This window comes from Chenopodium quinoa, unplaced genomic scaffold (assembly GCF_001683475.1).
Source record: "Chenopodium quinoa cultivar QQ74 unplaced genomic scaffold, ASM168347v1, whole genome shotgun sequence".
In the NCBI taxonomy this organism is placed as follows: Eukaryota; Viridiplantae; Streptophyta; class Magnoliopsida; order Caryophyllales; family Amaranthaceae; genus Chenopodium; species Chenopodium quinoa.
The window spans coordinates 2,780,283-2,805,569 of NW_018744878.1; the positions used below are offsets into that span (position 1 = coordinate 2,780,283).

The 25,287-nt window shown below is 34.0% G+C and overlaps 4 protein-coding genes across 4 annotated transcripts; 3 read left to right on the plus strand and 1 right to left on the minus strand.

Annotated features, from left to right (window-relative positions):
* The first annotated feature begins 686 nt into the window (after positions 1-686).
* On the plus strand, positions 687-3,822 carry LOC110705519 (profilin-4). Its single transcript, XM_021883406.1, has 4 exons — positions 687-1,042; positions 1,573-1,710; positions 3,044-3,186; positions 3,505-3,822. Exons 1-3 carry the CDS (start codon positions 914-916, stop codon positions 3,176-3,178), a joined length of 402 nt encoding a protein of 133 aa, XP_021739098.1. The 5' UTR covers positions 687-913; the 3' UTR covers positions 3,179-3,186; positions 3,505-3,822.
* A 2,446-nt stretch (positions 3,823-6,268) lies between these two features.
* LOC110705520 (profilin-like) lies at positions 6,269-8,945 on the plus strand. Its single transcript, XM_021883407.1, has 4 exons — positions 6,269-6,551; positions 7,039-7,176; positions 8,031-8,173; positions 8,669-8,945. The coding sequence occupies exons 1-3, from the start codon at positions 6,423-6,425 to the stop codon at positions 8,163-8,165; spliced, it is 402 nt and encodes a 133-aa protein (XP_021739099.1). The 5' UTR covers positions 6,269-6,422; the 3' UTR covers positions 8,166-8,173; positions 8,669-8,945.
* Positions 8,946-11,367: 2,422 nt separating this feature from the next.
* On the plus strand, positions 11,368-16,333 carry LOC110705522 (early nodulin-93-like). The gene is made up of 4 exons (XM_021883409.1): positions 11,368-11,637; positions 11,785-11,846; positions 15,286-15,361; positions 15,766-16,333. The coding sequence occupies exons 1-4, from the start codon at positions 11,517-11,519 to the stop codon at positions 15,855-15,857; spliced, it is 351 nt and encodes a 116-aa protein (XP_021739101.1). The 5' UTR covers positions 11,368-11,516; the 3' UTR covers positions 15,858-16,333.
* A 158-nt stretch (positions 16,334-16,491) lies between these two features.
* Positions 16,492-24,840, minus strand: LOC110705521. Its single transcript, XM_021883408.1, has 12 exons — positions 24,330-24,840; positions 22,343-22,594; positions 22,173-22,268; positions 21,532-21,709; positions 21,325-21,393; positions 21,136-21,236; positions 20,164-20,256; positions 19,239-19,310; positions 19,006-19,125; positions 18,777-18,827; positions 17,401-17,589; positions 16,492-16,931 (listed from the first exon to the last, which is right to left on the minus strand). Exons 1-12 carry the CDS (start codon positions 24,765-24,767, stop codon positions 16,764-16,766), a joined length of 1,827 nt encoding a protein of 608 aa, XP_021739100.1. The 5' UTR covers positions 24,768-24,840; the 3' UTR covers positions 16,492-16,763.
* Positions 24,841-25,287: the final 447 nt, after the last annotated feature.

Here is a 25,287-nt window from a genome sequence, read left to right on the forward strand (position 1 = left end):
TTTGACTAGGGGCATGTTGTTTTCAGCTTAATTTCATTTCAGTTCTTAATTTCCTTCTCTCATAAATAATTCATTTCAGTTCAGTACAGTTCGACTCCAATCAGTTCAGTTCAATTCTGTACATTAGAACATGCCCTAAAACACATAAATATGTTACAGTAAATTATGTCAACACATTAATTATGATTAGTGAAGATAAGTTAAACTTACAACAAAAACTGAATACTAGCCTACTACATATAATATCATGCAATAATTTGTAAAATATATAAGGTCGGTAAGCATGTAATCACTAGTGTGTGGGTTGTGCTTATGTTGATCTCAAGTTTTAAGTACAACCGCTATATATATTACCAACTAAACTACTCCTTAATTGATATTTACACATATAAACATGCGTTAAGTAAACCGAACAAGTGTTTTTTTTTTTTTTTTTTTTTTTGAAACACGAACAAGTGGTTGGTTTTGATTTAGCATAATCAATCGATCAAAAGAAAACCACCAACAAAAATAAAAAACGGAATAACATATATCAATTGACTAAATCAAGATCCGTCAAAGCAACAACTTCGATTATTCCCATAATCGCCTCCATTATTTATTCCTTTTCTTTTAATTAGTGATGCAACAACATCCACCACCAAAGTAAAAGCTAAAAATAGGCAAATACATGGAAAAACCAACAATATTCACGGCAAAAATTTTGGAGTTTGTGACCCAAATCATATGTTCTTCTTACACCCTGACATACTCCCACCATCCGCTTCATTCTTACGCCAACTTTTTTGTCCCTTAATTCGAATCTCATCTCCCTCTATTTCTCTCCCATTTCTCACCATCTTTCTCTCATTCTCATTCTCTCTCCTATTTTCAGAACAACCCCAGAAATTTCTCTGATCAAAGAAGAAGAAAGATGTCGTGGCAAACTTACGTTGATGATCACTTGATGTGTGAGATTGAAGGGACTGGGCATTATCTTACTGCTGCTGCAATTCTGGGTATTGATGGAAGTGTTTGGGCTCAGAGTTCTACCTTTCCTCAGGTTGAATTTTATGCTTTTTCTTTGTTAATTTTGGTGGGTTTTTTGGATTAAATTTGGGTTTAATTTTATGTGGGTATGATTGTTTTTTTATTGATCTGATGTTTTGATTTTCTGGGTCATTTTGTTTTGATGATAATTGTGATGGGTTGGCTTTGATTTTTGTTTTCAGTTTTGTTAATTTGATTTAATCATGGTTTAGGTTTTGTATATGGTGTTTGTTGAATTTGAATTGCTTGGATCAAGGAATTCTGGAATTGTTGTTGGTTTGATTTTGTGTTGATTTGATTTAATTATATGGGTGTGAATGTGTGATCCTATTAGTAGGGCGGAGGAATTGTTATGTGATTGTTGAATGAATGGGTAATTACATACATAAAGATGATATTTTTGTGGAATTTGTTGTTGCAAATTTTTATTAAAAGCGACGGAAATGTAACTGGTTCACTGTTATTCTCTTATGTGTTTATGTCCTCTGATATAATGGGACTTGATTATAATTTTGATGTGGTTTGTGTTTCATGGAATTACAGTTTAAGCCAGATGAAATAGCTGCGGTTGTGAAGGATTTCGAGGAGCCCGGTACCCTTGCACCGACCGGGTTGCACCTTGGTGGAGCTAAGTACATGGTTATACAAGGTGAACCTGGGGCTGTTATTCGTGGAAAGAAGGTATAGAATGATAAAGATTGATTCTTGATGGTTTGATCTGAGTTTGAGTTCGAGTTTTGCTGTGTGTTTTGTTTTTTTCTTTGCTCATCCCGTTGCATGCCACTTTTCATATGGTCTAGAGGTGTTCTTGGAAATAGAATCTGGTACATAAGGAATCATTAATGTTTAGATGTCCTGTTTTCTCTTTCAAGATGTCACGGTATTAGATTCGGTGAGCTGAAGTTCGGAGTAGCATTTATCTTTGTCTGGAATATGTTTGAACTACTATGACCTTATTGTTACGGATTTGTGCTTTGATAGTTGAACATATGGGCAGGCTTTAAAATTAAATTGTTTTGATGAATTTGATGGTTCTAGTGTTTCTAAATTGCTGATTGGTAATGAATTTCATGTGATCATACTTGTCTCGGAGTGCATTCTTCTTTATTTAGGTATGATAGGGGATTGATTATCATTGATCTAAAGTATGGTAATTAAAGAAAAGCAATTACCAACAAAGACAAAGTTGTAGGAAGACCAAGACCTCAAAAGTTAAATTTATGACGTAGTGCAATTCCTTGCTATCAACATAATTCTATGATCAATATTTGATGCTAGATATGCTCCATTATTAAACACAAGTATGATTTTATTCTCCCCTTTTCTGTAGCAATATTGTTTTAAACTAGGAAATAAATCCAGAAAGTTCGCTCCACTATTAAAAGTAGCGACCACAGCTACTATAGTACTTAGCTTATAAGGAAACAAAAAAAGTTAAATCTGAAAATGAAAATTATTAGAAAAGTTTCTATGCGACTATGCAACCTGAAAATGATCCTTAAAAATTAGCCTATGGAGTTGGGAGCAGTCACTACTCACTAGCTTTACATATTCAATGTGATTAAACCTGCCTTCTTTATCTAAACTTAATTAGACTGAATTTTAGAAACTTCTTGTTGGTAGATAGTAGATTGGATAATCTAATGTATCAGACTGAATACTTTGTAAGGTCTCATGCCTTTGGAAATAACAATCAAAAAACAAAATGTGGGTGTCTACCCAACAAGTGCCGTCTCACTGAAAGGCTTAGTGTGTGGGTTGTGCTTATGTTGATGATTAATTTTGTCCTAATCAAGTTTTGTGCCTTTTTGTTGTTTAAATCATACTGTCTTGTGCTCTGTTGTACATAATGAAAGCTGGATTTTTCTTCTGTTTCAAATGTTGCACCACATGAATTTCTGTGGCCTTAGATAAATGTCAAAAGACTTCATGCTTCAGCTACTTTATACAGAAAAAGAATAATGTTATTTCGTGGTTGCTTATTGTAAGTCATTGTGTAATGTGTATTCTTCAGGGCCCTGGTGGCATTTGTGTTAAGAAGACCGATCAGGCTTTGGTCGTCGGTATCTATGATGAACCTGTTACCCCTGGTCAGTGCAACATAATTGTTGAAAGGCTGGGTGATTATCTCATTGAACAGGGCCTCTAAATATTTTGGTATGCTCTCTCCTTCATACCCACCTCTTTGGATTATGAACCTCCGATTCTTGCTCATTACCTCTCATCTTTATTAAAACATGTTTCAGGCTGTTCAGTCAGCTCTTTTTCTGAAATAGCTGAAGCAGGGGAGGTTCTATTAAAGTAAAACATTTGTTATCCTTCCCTGCCTCTGCTTTGGAGGGAGCTCAGTGTTCTGGGCTGTGCTTTTCATAGGAAAAATTTTACGTAGTATATTAAAAAAAACTGATATATAGTGGACAGTCAATTTTGTTTCGCTATCATCTGATTCTAACAGACTTTAAATTTCTTTTGAAGGTTAATATTTACATATTTGACATACACAAGGAGCTTGGTGTGGATTGCTGCTCGGGATTGGCATTTTAATTTTCTTTTGTTTTCTATTTTTCTTTTTCGCTCCTTAGAAGGGGTAAATGTTAGATTGTCTGGCATAAGATTTATGACAGGAAAGGTTTTGGTGTTTCTTGTATGAATTATTTGCCATTATCATGAATCTTGAATCATGATGTATTGATTCTTATGATTCTTAGCACATTTGCTTACTATAAAGTTTGAAAGTACGTACTCTTGTTCAGAGTGAGAAATCAATGTTATGAACTGGCAACTTTTTTGTGATTTTTTTTTTAGTATTGTTAAAGGCAAAGTTAATCAAAGCAGCATCAACTTAGTGTGTGAAATAATATGATGCAAATGGCATTTGTTTTAATGATTGACTACTTTTCTGATCATAAGATCTACTATTAGTGAACAATAATGTTGATTCCTTTTGTGTATTATTGTTAAATTTTGTGAAATATGTTGGCCCAACTAATGAGATTATAAGAAAAAGGAATGGAAATAAATGACCAGCAAAAGGTAAAGCTTGGTTGGTGGAGGCGGATGCACGATCCGCATGGTGCATCCGCTCCAAAGTATAAAAAGGTAGAATGAACATGCAGATATATACTAATGTACATGGGCATATAAAAGAACATAGTGTTCTTTTATAATGTACATGGACATATACATAAAAGAACATATTGTTCATTTATAATGTACATCAGATTTTTGTGCAACAATTTTGTATATTATTTTTGTATAATAGTATAATTATTTTTTTTTTGTATAATGAAATAGATAAATAGTACTATAATTATTTTTTTTACTATACATTAATTACAAATCATTTCAATATTTTTTTTTACCAAAAGTTCACTTTCTCTCTCCAAACAAAACTTCAAACCCATTTAAATTCCTCAAACCTCAAACAAAATTTCAAGAAATTCGAAATTTTGAGTCCAAAATTGTTCAAGATGACAAATAAAATGAAGTTCTTGAAGAAGATCTTCCGAATAATCCATTTTTGAAGAAAAAAACAAGCAAATAGACAATTTTAGAAAAAGTTGTAGATTCAAATAATGCAATGTACATTAAAATACAGTAAAATGTTCTTTTTTCATATACTTACATGATGCAAATAATACAATGTACTTTTTATATGTAACCAACATTATAACATATATGTTCATTAGAATATAGTACAATATGCATTATAATTCAATAAAATGTACTTTTTTATATGCATACATGATCATTTATACCAAATGTACTTTTTTTATATGCATACATGGTTATTTATACCAAATGTACATTTACTATATGAATAATGTTCTTTAATATTATCATGTTCTTTACTAATATTACAAATGTTCTTTAGATTTACAAAAAAAAAAAACCATATAAAACTAGATGTTCTTTATAAAATAGCTATATGTTCTTTATAAAACAACTATATGTTCTTTACTGAATAACTAAATATTCATTCCACCTTTTTTTAAAAGAAAACCGGATGCACCAAGCATGGTGCATCCGCCTCCACTGAAAAAATTTCAAGCAAAAGGTACAAACACAGGGAAAAAAAACAGTTTAATTGTTTCACGTACAATGTGCAATTGATTGTATATTAGTAGTAGTAAAAAGAAATATTTTACGAGTAGTTGATAATATTTTCAACATTTTTTTATATTGAAAAATGAAAAGTCTTTTTATGAAAAAAAAATTATAAAATGAATTACGAGTGATGGATATTGGTATGAAATTATTTAAAATTTCACGAGAGTTTTACCATTGGATAGTCAAATTTTGGGAAATAAAATGTACAAATTTGCAATTTTTTAGTCTTACCATTAACCAATTAAAATTAAACGAGAACAACTTAACTACTTAAGGAAGTGTTTGCCTGCTTTGTATGATTGTAGGAAAGGGGAATGAGATGTAAACAAATGAGAAAATGAAAGGTTAAGGTTAGACCATTTCCATTTTTTATCCTGGTGAATCGTATAATAAGGGAAACCCATGACTAGACCGCCTTACTAGCATATGTAGCTAAAAAATGGGTCGTGGCTACTACAAATCTTAAATGGTACTCCGTACTCCGTAATGGTCATCTTCTGAAAATGGATTATCCACTTCTCAAAACAAAATAATATAGGTCATGAAAAATTGAAAAGATAGAAAACCGCTTGTCAATTCCATTTTAAGCGCTAAAGTAATTACTATACGTCTATACATATTACTCCGTAATGTTCGTATGATTTGGTCCGAGTACCATATCCTAAAAAGAAAGTATACCACATTTTGTTTAAATTGAAATTAACAAGTTTTTTAATTTTGAATTCAAAACCATAAGACCATTATATTAATGTCAGCCAACAATTGAATCTGACACACAACTAATACGTAATATATATGAAACAAAAAATATAGATTAGAGACTCATTAATCAAAGAATGGCCGACCACCATCAAGCTAACTGCACCATCAACATCATATCATTAATGCGTTAATCAACCAATTAATTTTTTTATCAAGTGGCTAAAGAGAGCTCTAACAAATTTGATAATTGATACTATTAACTTCAAAATTTATGAATATAACAAAAATAATCTCAAAATCTTGTAATAATAGCGTTTTTTTTTTATTTTTTTTTATTTTTATTGGAGTATTAATTTTTTTTTATTATTACCAAAAAATTATTATTAGGAAAAAAAAATATACAGAAAATCATAGGCCATAGTACCTCAGAGCCCAATCTAAAAAAGACCAAAATTACCCTTTCTCAGTCCCTCCCATCTACCTACTTCTTCTTCCACATTTCGTCATTTCTCTCTCTATCACACACTCTTTCTCTCTCCTCTCTTTCACTGAATCTGCTCTAGTAAAGAAGAAGAGCAAAAATGTCGTGGCAAACTTACGTCGATGACCATTTGATGTGCGAGATCGAGGGCACCAATAACCACCTCTCCGCCGCCGCTATTCTCGGTCTTGACGGCAGCGTCTGGGCTCAAAGTGCCAATTTTCCTCAGGTCTATTCTTCATCAATTTAATTTTTTTGGGAATTTAATCTGATTCATAGATCTAGTTGGTGGTTAATTTCATGTGGGTTTGATTGATTTTGCTTGATCTGATGTTTTTATCATCTGGGTATTTTTTGTTTCATCGATTCCTTTGATGCGTCGGTTTTAATTTTGATTATTAATTTTGGTTCTAATTTTTAACTATTAATTGGTTGTTTTCTGGGTTTGAGCTTAATTGTGTGCTGATTTTGTATTTCTTTTGTCGATGATTTCAGTGAATAATAGTGGAATTTAGGGTTGATTATGACCACTGATTCATTAAAAGAATTGTGTGATATTTAGGAGTTGATAAAATGATGAGATCTTGTGAGTAGTTTTAGTAGAATTTAGGGAAGAGTGGCATTATTTTGTTGATGACGTGAAATTGTGAAAATATACATTTATGGAGTTTGAATTTTTATTGTGCTCATATGCTTTATGTTTCTTGATATTGCAGTTCAAACCAGATGAAATCGCTGCTATTTCCAAGGATTTTGATGAGCCTGGAACCCTCGCACCCACCGGGCTTTACCTTGGTGGAACCAAGTACATGGTTATTCAAGGGGAACCTGGGGCTGTTATCCGTGGCAAGAAGGTAACGATTGATTGTTCTGGAACCATTTTCGGGTCGATGTTGTTACTGGCTTGATGGTTCCCCTTGCTTAGTTTGTTATGCGTGCCTGTATCTCTATCCACTATTCCATGGTTTCGTTTCCTAAGTGAACCGAAACATGAATAATTGCTTTGCTATACCTGCATGCAGTCCTTTAAGGAATGTCTCTTGTACTCCCTCCATCCCTAAATTACATTCCTACTTCTCTCTATTATATGAGGAATAAAGGCTAGAAGTAGGAATGTAATTTAGGGACGGAGGGACTATATGGTTTTTGTTTGTGAAAAGTGGAATGTACGATAATTAAGGCAATTTGCAAAATAATTTTGGAGTTTGATTGGGTGGGAAAATTCTATGGTCAGGACCTAGCCTTTCTTTTTTTTTTTTTTTGGGCATGAAGGTTGCCCCTTGTATCTCCTTGTTTATTATTCTTTTGGTAGGTCTTTCATAGTGTAATGTCAATATGGGCTAGTCAATCTGATATTATTATTCGTAATATCAAGAATGTGGTCAAATAGGATTGATTAATCTTGAATTTTTGTTTGGTTGCCCTTCCTTCAGCCTCGAGGTACTATATCTTTTACATGCCTGGCATAATTCTCTCCTCATTCAAGGCCCCTGATTGCAGTAATTGTGTTTGTAACAACACATCAATATAGTGATACTCATTTTCGCTCTTTGTGTCACTACTTTTTGTGTTTCATAGTAGTAGAGAGGCATCTTCAATTAGTTGAAGTATTGTGTGTACATTATGTGAGACATCTAGCTGTGCTTCAGTTACAGAGTGTATCATTTTTAAGCTGGTCCTTATTGTTTCTTTATCATACATACTACAGGGTGCAGGTGGCATTTGTGTGAAGAAGACCGGAATGGCCTTTGTTATTGGTATATATGATGAACCGGTGACTCCTGGTCAGTGCAACATGATTGTTGAAAGGCTGGGTGATTATCTCATTGAGCAGGGTCTCTAAATAGTTTGGTATGTCCAATCCTTGTTACCTGAGTATGTGCTAATTTTAAGTACATAATATACTTTTATGTCAATGTGATCATGTGAAATACAACTATCTACCATGTATAGTCATATTTCCATGCTGAAGTCTTTTAATTTTGGCAATTTGTATTAACATCAATTGCACAATGACATAACTACAAATATGGAGATTAAGTTTTTGTGAATAACATATGTCGTTCTTATCCCCGGCTTTCGTTGCACCTTTGTTGATAATAAATTCCCTCCGTGTCACAATGAAGTTCCTTGTAGCCAAATTGAAATGTTGTTAAAAAGACGATGCTCCTCTATTTTATTCAACTGAGAGTTCCACTGACAATTTACTCTTAATAAATCATGTCAAAGTCAATTTCGAACTTCTTTGTGAAATGTAAAGAGTATAATACTAGTATAAAATCTGTTATTTATCATGTCTCATTCTCAATTTGCTTTTTCTGAATAAGGTTGAAATCTTCTGTGTAGGTTGATAATTACATATTTGATGTACACAAAGGAGCTTGGTGTGGATTTGCTTCTCTATATACTGGGGATTGGCTTTCTATCGTGAACTATTTATTATCCTTTGTGCTTTTTCCCTTGAAGAATTTGTGTTAATTTTTTGTATGAACTGTTTGCGTTGATCTTGGAGATGGTTGATCCATACAGCGGCTTATGTTTTCAAATATGGAATAATAATTGTAATTCTGCAAATGCCTATTTATTTAAATGGCTATCAAGCCTTTCATATTGTCAAGGTTAATTAATTGAATTAATGATAAGGAGAGGGTTCCTAGCAAAATCGACAGTCTTCTATAATGCTTGAATGTGAGGTATGTGATAATTCCGTGAAATCTGAATTCAAGTAATACAGTTATTCAAGAAGGATTACATATTTACATATGATCAATTCTAATCTGTCATGGTCAGTTTGAAAATTATACTACCCATTGATCAAATCAAGTGACCTTAGTTTTGGTGGTTCGGTCTCTGTCTTGTTAGAGTAATCAGACCTTTGTAAGACGAACTTCTCAAGCTGGCCAGGGGAACGGTGCTATAAATCTATGTTACTCGGATTTTTTATTTGAAGTTCTTGTATTTAGATCTCCTAAATGTCTAATACTCCATATGTTAGATAAAAAAAGAACACGATCAAGGTTACTTATACAGTATATCTTTCCAATTTAGAAAAGAGGTTGACGTTAATCTAGCATACTTTAACTAGACTTTTATCAAGAATAGCAAGTACATGTACTATAAATCCAACTCGTTAATCGAGTACATAATTAACTATAAAACGTGTCTAAGAGTTGGCCTTGACTCCAACATCGAACACGAAATAACTAACCCACATTAGGCTCCAAGTTTGTTAATACAAGTACATCCTTATGTATCATATTCAATTGGAAAAAAGTGTTTTTAAATTGAAATGTTGAATTAGAATTATTGTTCTAGTACTTTTTACCAATGAACACCAACCATGGGACTACATAAAATCTTGAGGAGAGGTATTCAAGATCTATTGTTATCAATTTCATTTGTGGACTTGAAAAAAAAAATCCAATTTTTTTAAGCTTAAGAATCATAATCAACCTTGAAAACCTAAAATTATACAACTATACCATATCAATGTAATAGTTGTAGATTTTAGTACTACAACCGAGTTTCTTTGGACCCTCGTATTGTATTTGCATCATTAAAACTTAAGGGAATAACCTTTATCGATCAAAAATAGAGAAAATATAAGTTCATCTCCATGATAAACAAGTTTTATTAATCATGGGTACAAAAGTGTAATATTTGTTGGGAATTTTCTAGTAAACAAGGGTCACAAAGAAAGAAGACTATTCAATGGCTACAATAAAATTGTGGCCATTTTATTTAGTTTTAATCTTGGCCCTATATTTTCAATATTCAATCTTGTCCATTCATCCAATTGACTTTATTTTTTTAATAAAAAATGAAAAAAAAAAACAGTTTTCTTGATTATGATTAAAAAAAACAGTGTTACAGTTTCTCTAAAAAAAAAAAAAAAAAAAAAAAAAAACTGAACTTTATTTGCCATTGATGCATATACTTTCAATTTCTAAAGTTCAAAGGATTCCTCATCTCCATTAAAAATCAACAAGACAACAACGGATTATAGTTTATCAACAATATACCTAGTCTACAGCATTGTATATTACCAAAAATCCATCATTTTTGCATGGTATACCGTATACTCGTAACATATTCCACGAGATAGATATAGAAGATGATAGGAAATTTCAAGAAACCAATCGATTGACATTAAAGATAATTTTAAAAAAAAAAATGAAAACATCAATTAAAATAATTATAAATTTCATCCTTCCACCAAATTTTCTAGTATTAAAAAATTTGAAATTTTTATTTATCTCATTAAATTGAGTTTTTTTTATAAGGGTTAAAGTAAACTAAATGGATGGATATGATGAATTTTATAAATTGAAGGGTTATGATTCACTCAGTTACAATGGCCACAATTTTATTTTAGCCATTTAAAAACTCTCCTCACAAAGAAATGGAAATGAAATTATTGGAAAAATCTTTGAGGAGTGAACAAGATCACTTTCCCAAAAGTATAATTCCGACCATATACTATAACCGTGTATCACGAAAATTACTCAGGAGATACAACGAAGAACAATTACAATAACTTGTAAGATTATTGTAATTCAATGTATAAAAGTGTTTGTGATTATGTGAAAATGGACACCTAATAATAACTCTGCTAAAGTGATAAGATAGAACTTATGTTTCATCTCTCCACTTTCATTTATCATATGAGGAGTTTCTCATATATAAAAGATAGTACTCCTAGTATGTCACTATATTTTCCAATAAACAATGCTTTAGTGGTGCATACTCCGTAATGCATTAAGTCATGCACTAAACAATGCTTTAGTCGTGCATTGAACAATGCATTACGACATGCATTAAGTAACAATGCATTAACTGTCAAATGTTATCAAGAGATATGAAACTGAAACAATACATTAAGACATGTCTTAAACAATGTATTAAGACCTGCATTAAACCATGCATTAATCATCAATTTATACATAAGTTATAATGCATTAAAAAACTGTCATAATTAGTTACAGATCAAAAATAGAGATGCGGCCTATTATTTAACACGAGTAGTATAATATTTGGTCATACCAGCCCACCGAAATTGGCCATCCATGGGAATGATTAATGAACAAATACAACTCACCTTCTAAAGGTGAGAACATGTAAACCAAATTCAACCTTTGGCAAGTTCATTCGCTACAACAGAAGAAATCGAATTTCTGTAATAAGAGAGACAAAAATGGGAATTCTAAGCGCAATTACTGGTCAAAAAAATAACTCCATCAACAACAACATCAGCCAATCTATATTGATTCCTGCTCCTCTTGAACCCCATCAAATTAAAGCTGAATGTGCTCGAGGTATTCTCGGATCTTGTTCTTTATCTTTTTCTTGATTTGGGTTTTTAATTTGATTAATAAATTTCAATTTTTTTATTTATTATGAATTTCAATTGTTTATATGGGTGAGTAATTTTGCGTTTTTTTTTTCTGGGTTTATTTTTGTAGAGGCAACTCGAGCTGGATTTAAAGCGGCAGCAATTGCTTCTGTTATTGCTACTGTTACCGTGGTATGTGTTTAAATTCATAATTGTCTTCATTTTTTGTTGTTTAATTTGTTATTTTATTGGAATTTTCAAGTTTTTGTATGTTGTTAGTTTCATGAAATTAAGTTAGTGGGTGAATTATATTATGTATACTTGAAAACCCAGAAGCGTTTAGAATTGAACCCGAAAAAACTGAAACATCAATGATCATATATTTGCCCTTAGTGAATTTTTTTAGGACATATGATGAGGAATTTTCTTTATCTGCATATGGGGCAATGATATTTTTTTATTGGGTTCGTGTCGAAAAATGGAATCAAAAGATGTTAAAATTATAATCTTGTGAGCTTGAAGCTTATGTTGATAGTAGGGTGTATGTACAATGAGCAATGAATAACATAGAATAGCATTCATTATTGAGGAAGACATTGATCACAACAAAATATATATCTAATCTGGGCAATATGCAAGACTAAATATTGAGTGCTAATTCTCTATACTACACTATGTCCAGTTCAATATTAACTTGTTGATAGAGCGAATAGATCTTCCAGAGAGATGGTTGTCTAGAATTTAGGTGGTAAACTAATAGCCATCACTTATCTTGTTTCCCACCTACCAAAGTGAGAGTCCTGGATCCTGTAAAGAAGTTTTGTGGTTGCGTATATACTCTAAGCCCATCTCATCTATTCTAGTAGTGGATGTATTCTGAAATCCTTATTCCAGTGAGAATTTGATAACCATCTTCGCTTGAGAAAAATTAAGAATAGAACTAAGCCAGTATTCTGAAATCCTTATTCCAGTGAGAATTTGATAACCATCTTCGCTTGAGAAAAATTAAGAATAGAACTAAGCTAGTATTCTGAAATCCTTATTCCAGTGAGAATTTGATAACCATCTTCGCTTGAGAAAAATTAAGAATAGAACTAAGCTGAGCCGTAGGAATTATATAATCATTTCTTTGCAATTTGGGCTTGAAAGTCTGAGATCAGTCTCTCTTAGCCATTACTGCTTTACCATATCCTAAAGAGTCTCCATGTAATACATGTTCAAAAATCATATTGATAAAGACTACTTTGTTAAAAAATCATATTGATAAAGACTACTTTGTTAAAAAATCATATTGATAAAGACTACTTTGTTAAAAAATCATATTGATAAAGACTACTTTGTTAGCAGCAGTAACAATAGCAGTTCTAAACCAATATACAAGTAATAACTCTATAGCAGTAAGCCAGTAACAATAGCAGTTCTAAACCAATATACAAGTAATAACTCTATAGCAGTAACAATAGCGATCATAACATATTTTTTTATCCCACAATTTAAGCTCTTCCTTGTATGATTCAAGATAATCGTGTCCATTAGAGCCACGATTATCGAAAAATCGAATATAATGATCAAAAACTTTGAGTTTGTTTCCATCCAAGATCTAGTCGGGTTCGACTTGGTCGAATTGTTTTGCAACAAGATGTGGTTTATGATGAACCATAAAGTTGTTGCAAAAGATTGAGCCAAGTCGAGTTACGAAGCGTTTATCCTGTTTAAGCTCATCTGGAAGCACCCAATTGGCATAGGGTGTCCAGCAAATATCACTGTTTTGTTGAATAATATTTGCTGGACACCCTATGCCAATTGGGTTCTTCCAGATGAGCTTAAACACGATAAACGTTTCGTAACTTGACTTGGCCCAATCTTTTGCAACAACTTTATGGTTCATCATAAACCACATCTTGTTGCAAAACAATTCGACCAAGTCGAACCTGACTAGATCTTGGATGGAAACAAACTCAAAGTTTTTTTATCATCAAATTCGATTTGTCGATAATCGTGGCTCTAACGGACACGATTATCTTGAGTCATACACGGAAGAGCTTAAATTGTGGGATAAAAAAAAATATGATTATAGAAGTCGATGGTAGCAGTGATGATTGCTACAATGATGGTGATGATGACGTGCCACGTGGTGATGGCGGGCCGCATCTTCGGAGAGGCAGTCGTAAGCGGTTGCCACCTCAATGGTTCCATAACCTATAAGGTGGATTGTAACTGATGTGCCTGTTTTTTTTTATGAATTTGTAAAGTCATAGAACAAGTGGATTTGTTGTGCCTCTTTTTTTTTTTTTTTAAATTGTTGAGTAATAGATTTAGGTGGATCTTATGTGCATATTTGAATTCTAGAACCATGTATCCTGTTTTAAAATTTAATGCATTTTTCTACTGCTATTGAGTTATTACTTGTATATTGGTTTATAACTGCTGTTTGTTCTTGCTTTGTTGGTCTGCTAGCTGTTGTTTTGGTGTCATTTGACTTAAAATTACATATGGGTGCATGTTTGTGTGTGGTGTGCTGCTACTGCTCCACATCTGCTGTTGCTACAATGGTTTGCATACTTGTTGGTGATGCTGCACTAGTCTGCTCTGCCATGTTGCTCTAATGTTGCTTTTACTTACACAAACTCACTTTCACTCTCTAGCTCACAGACTCTCACTCACAACCTCTCACGTAAACTCAGTCTCACTCACTGCCTCTCACACACTCACTCAATTGTTCAAACACAATCACTCACAAGCTCGCACACTCGCTCACTCACACTCATTCACTCACACATTGTTTACACATTGTGAATGATCACTCAATTTCTGTTGGACATTGTTTACTCGTGATTCCATTTAGTTTGCTCACACACTAACATACTCGCTTGCTCACACACTCACAGTAGTGCACACACGAAGCTAACTCACACACTTTCACACTCTCACTACTCACATGTCACTACTCATTGCGACACACTGCTCACACAATGCACATTCACACAATCACTCACTCAAGCATTCACTAAATTAATCACTCACTCAAGCATTCACAATCTCAGTCACTCATGAAGGTGCACATCTCTATTCTGGTTTGTTCTTGTCACTCATGGACGCACACGTTCATTATTCATGCATAAACTAAATCACATAGTTTGTACTCACTCATGGACGCACGCATTCACTCAATCACACATTCACTCATGTAGCTAAGTTGTGCTGCACTGCACCGCACTGCACTGAGGTGAGCTGAATATGAGCTCTCCTTGGTAGCCCTCCAAGTCCCCACCCTCTCTTTCTCACTTTTTTCCAATAAGAATATTATTGGAGTTTTATTATGAGCTTTGGATTTAGGAAGTGTTATTAAGGCAGTTAGCTGTAAGACTTGGTTAAGAATCACTATAATTTTAAATACTCTAGATTTACTGGAAGCATTTTTTTCTGAAGCACTTTTACTATGTCTGGTACAGTCCACCGGATTAACACCCTTCAAAATCCCTCCTCCTGATCCCTTATGTTGAACCTAGACATGACAATGGGCATGGGATGCCTCAATTGGTTATACAAAGTAAACAGTGCATATATAATGTGGTTTCGTGCGTATCAATTTTTTTGTGTTGTTGATTTTGTACCTCTTTCAAAATTACAGATAGGTGGTTGTCGAGTCAACCCATGGGCAAAGGCCAACCTTAATTATAGTGCACAGGCACTCCTTATATCTGCAGGTAACACTTGTTAAATAATTGTTTATCTCTAGCTTTGCATCTCAAATCATTTTACATTTTCCAAATGTTGAGTATAATGTATTATTTAACCTATTAACTTTTCATTTTTAATGTTCATCTAGCTTTATAATTGTGATATATTATCTCATATATCTGTCTAGTTTAGTAGATTCCTTGGTCCTTTGAATCAAACACTTCACACCTCATTTCTGTGGCATGTATGAGAAACAGTTAACAAGGATTATAATATCACTTAATATTGACAAAGAAGAAAGGATAGTGTTTTTTGCTGTAACATTTTAACTTTAAAAGGATAGGTGCAGTTTGTTGTACTACTAGTACTATAGCTATTTTTGTTTACGCCCTATTGTACAATTTGTGACGAACATAATTTCTGTGTGCAGCAACCATTTCTTCTTACTTCATTACCGCTGACAAAACTATTCTGGAATGTGCTACAAGACATGCAAAATATGATGCTTCCAAATATGAATAATTGAGCTTGCGTCACAAATTGCTATCAGATTCTCCAAGTGAAAACATCCTGTATGAAGTAATCTGATTAAGCATGTTTTGTGATGATACCATCGTAAACTAGAAGTTTATTGTGAAGGATAAAATTGGCCTGTCAATACCAGCCTTTGTTGTAAAGTTTAGTTAAACTACAGAAGATGATTTTTGATGTTATTTTGCTAGGCATGCCTATCGTGTTGTTGCTGGGATTGGTAATGCTTTTTTGTTTTGGCAGCAAAAGCCTCTGTACACAATTGACGATTATAATTTGGTGTACTGCTCAAGACTTGAGTTGATCAAAATGTAACTTCTCCCATATACTTCATTCTTTGTCAGTCGCAACATTTGAAGTTTCATGTTTGCCAATGCACATTTTTTCAGTGTAAAAATGTTGTTACTAAAAAGAACAGATGTAGTATATATACTATTATACATTATTCTGCAACATGATTACTTCCAGTTCAATGTACTATTTTTCTTTGGAGAAGGTGCATTGCTATCAGGTTCATCTTTCTTTAGAGATTGACAATAGTCTAACTTTGATCAATATTTCGAAGTTTCAAGTACAAGAGACAGCAGCCTCGAGTGAGGTTCATATAGAATGCAATGAGCAACAATTAGATAAAATTCGTTGGGGAAAATGTATTCATTTCAAGGTTGACGCTGCCAAAAAAATTATCAAGTGTGACATTACAAAACTTTGGCATCCTAAATCAATGAAATTATGTATATGTATCTGTTACCCTAGCAATAGGTATATTGGACTATTTTTTGTTGGAATCAAAGAATGAATACAACAATGTTATGAAGGAAGCATAAAAATGGGAATGTGAAGGATAGAAAGTTATGATAGATAATGCCATCACTCTTATGTTCTTCATCAAGAAGTTCAAAATGCATATCGATAGATGGCATCAGCAACTCCGTGTTCATCATTGCTAAGACCGATCACATCAGCAACGGCTTTTGTCTTCTCTGCTCCATTACTAAGAGCAATTCCAAGTTTAGCCAACTTGAGCATTTCAATATCGTTTTCCCCATCACCAATCGCCATAATCTAGAAATAATTAATTGAAATGATTTAGCTCTGTGACAACAGCATTAAGAAAAAAGAACCATCTGTACTGTAGTAATAGAAATTAGAAAGTAAAAGCTGATAGCTTAAAGTGAAATAATTTATTATAGACTATGGCTTCGTTCTTTTCACCCTAAAAATACGCTGATGTGAAATTCAAGTAGTCATAACATTAGAACTTGGGTGGCCTCTTCTGAATTTGGCTGGGTTGCCCTTACCAAAGCCTATCTAAATTTTTATTTCATGTTACTTGTTTTCTAAAGGTGAAAAGTACTTGCCATTTATGGTCAACTTGATTGAATTATCAGAAGCTCCCAGTAAAAAGCCTCAAACAAAAACTTATTGTTGATTTGCAGTGGTAGTCCCCTTACACTATGCATAGAAAAATGATAAATTGATGATGGCTTTGTAAGTTTGTATAGCATAGAAAAATGATAAATTGATGACATACCTCGTCCGCTGATACTCCCAGATGTTGAAGCAGCCATTTCACACCATTTCCTTTTGAAGTCCCATGGGGAACAAGTTCAAGCATGTCTGGAATAGCTTGAACAACACTAGCATGATTTCCGGCTGCTTCCGACCAATATGGCCTTATAGCAGTCTCCACTCTCTCAGCAGTGTCTAAAAACACCAGTTTCTGCAGGAGTCAAAAGATTAGTACAAGTGTATAACGAAGGGAATAAAAGACAGCAAATCTGAAACTACCATTTTCTTCCTAGCCAGGTCACTAATTTAACTAGACTTAAATTCTGTTTGATGGAATTTTACTGATCTTCCAGGACTGTTGATTATCATGCAACAGGACTTCTTGGGTTCTATTCCTGATTCTGGAGAAAAGGTGCTATTCAATTCAAGTTAGACTGATTCAAATAAAACTGTATATTCCACCAGCTCACAGTCCACTACAACTAGCCAAGGTCTATGATGTCTAGAAGATGTGATGGATTTATTGAAATATTGAGAATGTCCTCTCTAGCGTATTTTTCACAGGATAATCAATGCCAGCATACAACCGTGTCGATTGAAAAGAATTTCTGCAATTTGCTGTATCCTGTGGATTTTTTCGTGGTAGCTAATCATGCTCAGCCTCAAAACGAAAACGTTCAAACAATAAGGGATAATTGTCTGAATTCCCTAACTACAGTTGAGTTTGTATAGTGTTTCTAATTACTAAAGTAAGCTGCAGATAGCCTAGGTACATGCCTCTTATTCAAAGTCAGAAAGTGAGACAGATCTGGAAGACATTGATCAAAGACAAGAGTTGACTATTTCCAGAAATTTAATAACAGTATTAATGCAATTATGTCAGTTTCGTGGATGACACCGGGTGCTATAGATTCTTATGACATTACCTTCATCTAGAAATAATTGTCATATTATTTAACCATTATGATGGTTAACAATTTGGGTCATTCCCACACTCTAACCAACACTCAATATAAGAGTATTTTTGTTAAATCCAACTTTTCCAAACTTCCCAAAATAGTATACGTGACTAGTTTCCAAAGGGAAATTTGAAACAGTATATGTGACTTATCTACAAGAAACATCTTATTTAGCTACACGGATGGTTAGATATTGTTGTTTTCTCATGTTGCCTGGATAATGAGACTATTGAGTTTGCTTCTTTCCCATCATCCCAAGGCACCAATTACATTTAGCCCCCACCATGCCGCATGCATCAATAGACCTGCTCATCTACTTCGTATAAGCTAGTTCTTGTGGCCAAAAGCATTTCTTCTCTGATTAGTCCTACAATGATTCTATGCCAGGTTTTATCTTTAGTACATAGTACCTGATTCATGGGAAGCTCAAGTATCTTACCTGTACTTCGGCAGCAGCCAACAGTTGATCAACTGAAGCCATAGTCTCCGCCTGCAGGAATTCAATAAAAAATATATATATATATATATATATATATATATATATATATATATATATATATATATATATATATATATATATATATCAGCTTCCCTAGCAAAAAACTTAATTTATGCATAAATCCCGGGGGATGATGTTGTACACAGAAGCTGACATCACTGCCAGGTACCTTTGGCTCACGGTATACACTATGGAGTGAGTCTACAAGTGGATGATCAAACAATGTTAAGCAACGATCGCCGCAGAATGCAACAAGAGGGATTTGGTGCTCCCAAGAGTAGGAGAAGGCCTAATTTTAGAAGAAAAGAGCATTTTCATTATCATCAAAATCCTCCAAATACCTAATGCAAGTATACAACAGATTATGTTACTTTTGAGGTAGCTTTGAAAGATAGTACATACCTCCCTGCAAAAATCTGGGTCCAAATTCCTTCTTAAAATTTCACGGCCTTGTATTCCATAAACAAGCAATCCCTGGGCGGAAATCAGAACAGCTATTTAATATCGCCAATACGAGAACACAGAGTTTCCTGACTTGGCAGCAAAGACGAAATAAATTGTAAATTCCATTTTGTTTTCAGGTAAGAGTACATCTTAATACATAAGCTTTTTTTATTTACCGGTAAATGACAATCAAGTTTGAAGGTCATTTTATTTATATGCCTACTTTTATACTTTTCCAACACAAATCTGCTCTAATTTTATTCTGAAGATTGGTCAGCTCAGAGAAAGTGGAGGCACGTTTGTCTTCTCATATATTATATAGCCTGGAACTAAAACAGGACTTATATGACCATGCACCAAAGACTGCAATTTAGGCCCCGTTTGGTTTAATGTAAAACATTTTCAATGGAAAATTAGTTTTCATGGAAAACATATTTTCAAGGAAAAACACAATTGCAAATTAGTTTTCCTTTGTTTGGTTGCATACAAGAAAAGTCCAAGAAAAATAAAAAATAAGAGTGGAAATGTAAGGATGAATGAGAGGGAAGTAAAAAAAAAGAGGTAAGGAGGAGAGAGGAAAATGTGGCTTCCCTTGTTTTTGGAAGGAAAATGTTTTCCATCATTAAGGATGGAATTTTCCACCCTTGAAAAATTGTTTTCCACTCCTAAACAAACCAAACAAAGGAAAATGGGAAAAAATGAAAAATTCATTTTCCATGAAAACATTTTACATCAAACCAAACAGGGCCTTAGTGAAAAATAGGTAAACACTTGACACAAGTTTCTCAATTGACAAATGATAAATATTCACAGGAATAAACAAACAGAAGTTACAGCATGTCAGCAGGAATGCCATAAAATCGAGACAAGTACTGAGGTGTACCTGTAAGAAAACACCTGGTGATGATTCAGAGACAATGCCATCTCTTCCAACCAAATCAACAGTCTTCAATGTGTCTATGGCACCAGGACGAGCCTACAAGCATGACATCAATAAAATTCATAACTTGAAAAGCCAAATCCAAGTCCAAAATGGAATGGAATTTACAGGGCAAAACCCAAAATTACCCAGCCAACAAAAAGATTAAGGTGTAAAAGATATAGAAAAGCCATATAGAATTACAGATGAAAATCATGAATATCCAATGTCTACTTCCTCTGTCTCAATTGATGCATCATAGAGAAATGACACACAAACCAATGAGGAGAAAGAATGGAGAGATTTACATTTATTTGTTCATGTGATAAGCTTTAACTATGGTATGTAAAGTAAAAGTAGAGAGATGGACCCCACTTATTTTGAGGACAAGATAGTAATTTCGGACATAAAACCTAAGAAATGATGCACCTAATGTGAAACATCCCAAAGAGGAATATGATGCATATATTGAGAAACAAAGGAAGTATATACTATTATACTGCAATGTTGAGCAAATTAATGCATAAAGCCTGTATGGTTTAAAATGCCACAAGGGCCTAGCCTCACTCACTTTTAAAGCACATTCATCTTCAGCGTATGTTTTTCCATCGTTACTTCAGTAGCAAGGCTTAAGTTTGGCCTTTACTCCAATAGATACTCAAGTGCCAACATTAGATGTAAAAAAGAAAAAAAAAAAAAAAAAAAAAACCCTCAGTAAAAGAGTCATCAGGTGTCTACCACACTCTAACAGCTGAAGATTGGAAGGCAGATTATATATTCCACATTTCCACCTTAATTATCCATATCAATATCTAACATTTTAGTATTATTAATTATCACACGCCTCATCTAATATGTTGTAGACATGCAGTTGACAGATACAGGTTACTTAAAGACATGCAAAAGATAGAGGAATTAACAAACATAAATTCTTACTTTTCCGGTGGCAATGACCACTTGAACACCCCTTGACAATGCCTCCCTGACAGCATTTGCATTTGCAGAAGAAATTTGACTCTTGCTATTCAGCAGAGTGCCTTATACATTAGGAATTTCAGGAAGAAGTATTAGCCACGATAAACTAAGAAAGAAAAATAACATTTGAAGTGGCAATATAAATCTCACCATCCATGTCACAGAAAATATATTTGAACTTCGGTCTATAGAATCGAAGACTGCCTTCTTTCTTCCTGTCTTTTAGCAATCAGCGTGTAAGATTCTCATCACTGCAGACTAGTACAAGAAAATTCAAAAATGAACAAAACATGCATTCATGCAGACTGATATGCTCATATTTGTCAGGAAAAAGGGTTAGCAATAGATTAGAATTACCATCAGAATCTTTAACTTGAAGACTCCCATTATTTTCTGCATCGCATGCACTCTTTATTAACCCTTTTCCTTCCCAGCCAAGATTTTTCAAAAGTAGTTCTTCCTCCTTTTCCATTTCCGCCTCTGCTTCTTCACTTAGTTCATGATCAAAACCCAAAAGATGCAGTAGGCCATGAACCTGAAAATGATCCCAGTTAAGCTCATAGAACATCGGAACATAGGATTTAAATATTTAATGCTTTTAAATGAAACATACATCAATGCCAAAAGGAAAAAGAGAGAGCTGTTCCATTATCATCATCCCCCCCCCCCCCCACTATTTGATCAATTAATTTTTTTTTCTTTTCTAATGGGAATGGGGCACAAAATCAACCTGCATACAGAATGTTGTCTAGGGTGCACAGGATCAACAAAATGTGCATAGTGAACATTCTGACAACTCAAAATATCCAGAAGATTCGACAAAAATAGCATCGCATTTTGAAAACAATTCCAATGTTAGTTCATTACAGAAGCAGTGAATTTGAAGAACTCAAGAAGCAAAAACTTTACCAATCATATTCACATTCAGCATACAGTAATTTTTAAGGCAAAAATCATCACAGCCAAATCATGGGGGAGGAACCAAAAGTAGAACCAACCAGAAGAACGCGTATCTCATCAAGTAGTGTATGGCCACGTTCTTCTGCTTGCCTAGCAGCTGTCTCGACAGAAATCACAATATCACCTAACATAAGCTGAAACACGAACATACTGGTCAAAAGAAATTCCATAAAGATTTTACTCAAAAGCTAAATTTATCATCACTTACAATAGGTAGCTTAAGTTCTGGAATATGTTGGGACATTGATAGAACATCAGTGGCATGGTCTTCATCCCTCCAATCTTTATTAAGTTGTCGAATGAACTCATCATTGCATAGAAGTAAAGACAGCTCAATGGTTTCATATCCAGCAACATCATCTATTGTTGTATCTCTGGTTTTGTAATCTGAACTGTTCAGTCCATCTAATGCCAACTTCATTGCCATCGGAGCATTTAGCCTGAGCATTTCAGAAATACTCTACAAAATGAAAAGGATTAAAAGGATAAACTGACAAAAGAACCAGAAATCATAATTATGATAAACATGACTATGTAGGCAAAATTTGCAAGAAGCAACCTGATTTAATATGACTTCATATTTTCATGAGTTCAGAAATTTCTAAGAATTCTAACTGGCTATTACCATATATTCCCTCCACCCAAAAGTGATAGAGGATGAAAAATTTAAGCTTTGCAGGTGGACATTTATTGGTACACAACATACTTTTCCAAAGCAAAAGAAGCATTCAAAGCAGAGCTTCCTCAAACTTCAGAACCACAAAAAAAAAAAAAAAAAAAAAAAAAAAAAAAAAGGTTTCTTTTCCTCTCAGGTCTTGCAGTCACCAATTGAAAATCTTACAGCTGTTTGGTAAGTCGTAAGAAATGTAGATAATGAGAACCAATTTATATATAATTCTGCAAGGAAAGTATTTCATTGATGTCCATGGCAATGCAACCCCATCACAAACATGTGTTTTCCTTCAAAAAAATCGAATGAATGGTGACGAAAATGTATGAAGATAAAAGACACTTTGAGGTAAACTAACATTAACATGGGCAATGGCATAGGACTTTTCCTTACAAAATTACATACAAATTCATTCTCATTACCACAATTAATTGCCACCTACCAAATTTGAATCTGGAGTAATGATTTAGAAACTAGAAGAGATAACTAGATCCAAAACATTGATCCAAATTCATTCCCCTTTTAATAACTGATCTATTGGATTATGAGCCTTTCAGCAAGATCCCCAGTCTTAATTCTTTGTCTTCCCATCCAAACTAACCCACCAAAGTATAGCTCTTCTCTTCCCATCTTATTTGAAACAGAATGACATTGCTCACCAATTCTGCTCTAGTCATTATCACCAAATCAACTGTCATATAAAGATTAGCATACATGATAGGATGGAAATGATGGTAAAAATCTAACTCACAAACAGAAGGATTTGATCACCCCTTTAGGTATACCCAATATAGTCATGTGATCAGTAACAGTTTCACACTCCAAATTTCCTCATCCTAAACACCATGCTATATCTCAAAAAACAAACTTTCCTGCGCACTGTAATATCCCCCTTCCTGCTCAAAAGAATGACTCACTTTAAAAACACAAATATAATCTTGACAAGAAAATTCATCTTGAAATTTCTGTTGAATACGCACCCCTTGTTCAATATATTGGAGATGAAACTTTAGTAGAACTTTAGCGCTAATGGAAGCTATATTAGATACGATACAACCTTTAGTAGCTATAGCTTCAGCCAAGCTTCAACAACAATAAAAAGATAGCCCTTTGCTAGTTCAAGAATTCAGAACACGGCTCTGAATACATAGGCTAGAATCAAACTTCTACAAGATTACAGTTATTCAATTGACAACACACAACGATTCTAGCCAATCCTCTCGAAGTAAAGAGCAATTATATTTTAAAAAAAAATGCATACCATTAACACACACCACTTACAAAGACTTACCCCAGCAACACTTTCTTGTACATTGCAAGAAAGATACATGAGTACAATACCCCCTTTCAACTTTTGCTCATCAGTCATAATTCATAACAATAACATTCAATCATAAGACTAATTAAATATCTCATTCAACATTATAAAGCATGAAAAATTACAATCAAAGAAAAGGCAATCAACATTTAACAAGATAATGGATTAAAATACCCCTTAAAATAGATTTAAAGAAAAGACAATTACCAAAATTTCAGGGTCATTGGGTAAACCCTCTTCAATAAGAATCTTAACACTAAGCTCCAACTCCTTAGCTTTCTTCTTATTCTTCACAACCTTCCTTCTAACCTTCCTATACCCTCTCTCCCCACCCCCAAAACCAACACCGCTGCCGCCGATGCCGCCGCAGTAAACACTCATTCCAGGCCTTCTCAAAGCCCTCCATCCTCCGCCATTGCTAAATTCATTTCCTACCCATAATAACCCAGAAATGGGTGAAGATTTTAGGGAGGGATTAGCTCTGAAATGGGGTGGTGTAAAAGTGAGAAAGCGGGGTTTTGAGAAGGTGGGTTTTAGGGAAAATGGGATGGCGCGGGTCATGGCGCGCGCCATTGGAGAGGAGAGAGATTGGAGGGGATGAAGAACTCTGCAAAGGAGGTGATGAGTGGTGGTAGATGTGAGCATTCAGGTGTTGCTCTTTGTAGTTTTATTGAGTGATTCTAGCCTTGGATTGTTGAAGGAGATCCTATGGGATTGGGGACTTGGGGTTAGCTGCTTGTGCCTTAAACCCCGCTTAGGGCCTCTTCTGATTTATTCAGCTGATCTGAGCTGAGCTGAGCTAAACTAAACTGAATTGAATTGATTAGAGCTGAATTGAATTGATTAGAGCTGAATTGAATAAAGCTGAACTAAACTAAATTGAACTGATTTGGAGCTGAATTGAAATGAATAGATCAAATTAAAGTTCAACGCGATAACGAACCCATTAGATAGACCTATCTAAATTAAGGTATGTTTCAGTCACAATTAAGTTAGTCATAATAAGCCTCAATGGTGGGATGGAGCGAGGCTCAGTTGAATCAACTCAACCTAATGATTTCCAATAACCCTTGATAAGACTACACATTAATCAAATTGATCATTATCAAATTCCCTCTTGCATAGAATACTATGGCCATATGAAGCTGTGGTGTTTGCGAAGTGT

Coding starts and splice junctions, on each gene's coding strand:
- LOC110705519 (XM_021883406.1), top strand. CDS start 914: ATGTCGTGGCAAACTTACGTTGATGATCACTTGATGTGTGAGATTGAA. Junction 1,043..1,572: donor AGAGTTCTACCTTTCCTCAG/GTTGAATTTTAT, acceptor ATGGAATTACAG/TTTAAGCCAGATGAAATAGC. Junction 1,711..3,043: donor CTGTTATTCGTGGAAAGAAG/GTATAGAATGAT, acceptor TGTATTCTTCAG/GGCCCTGGTGGCATTTGTGT.
- LOC110705520 (XM_021883407.1), top strand. CDS start 6,423: ATGTCGTGGCAAACTTACGTCGATGACCATTTGATGTGCGAGATCGAG. Junction 6,552..7,038: donor AAAGTGCCAATTTTCCTCAG/GTCTATTCTTCA, acceptor TTGATATTGCAG/TTCAAACCAGATGAAATCGC. Junction 7,177..8,030: donor CTGTTATCCGTGGCAAGAAG/GTAACGATTGAT, acceptor TACATACTACAG/GGTGCAGGTGGCATTTGTGT.
- LOC110705522 (XM_021883409.1), top strand. CDS start 11,517: ATGGGAATTCTAAGCGCAATTACTGGTCAAAAAAATAACTCCATCAAC. Junction 11,638..11,784: donor TAAAGCTGAATGTGCTCGAG/GTATTCTCGGAT, acceptor TTATTTTTGTAG/AGGCAACTCGAGCTGGATTT. Junction 11,847..15,285: donor TTATTGCTACTGTTACCGTG/GTATGTGTTTAA, acceptor TCAAAATTACAG/ATAGGTGGTTGTCGAGTCAA.
- LOC110705521 (XM_021883408.1), bottom strand. CDS start 24,767: ATGCTCACATCTACCACCACTCATCACCTCCTTTGCAGAGTTCTTCAT. Junction 21,394..21,531: donor TCAAGTTAAAGATTCTGATG/GTAATTCTAATC, acceptor GATTGCTAAAAG/ACAGGAAGAAAGAAGGCAGT. Junction 16,932..17,400: donor TGGGAGTATCAGCGGACGAG/GTATGTCATCAA, acceptor AATTATTTCTAG/ATTATGGCGATTGGTGATGG.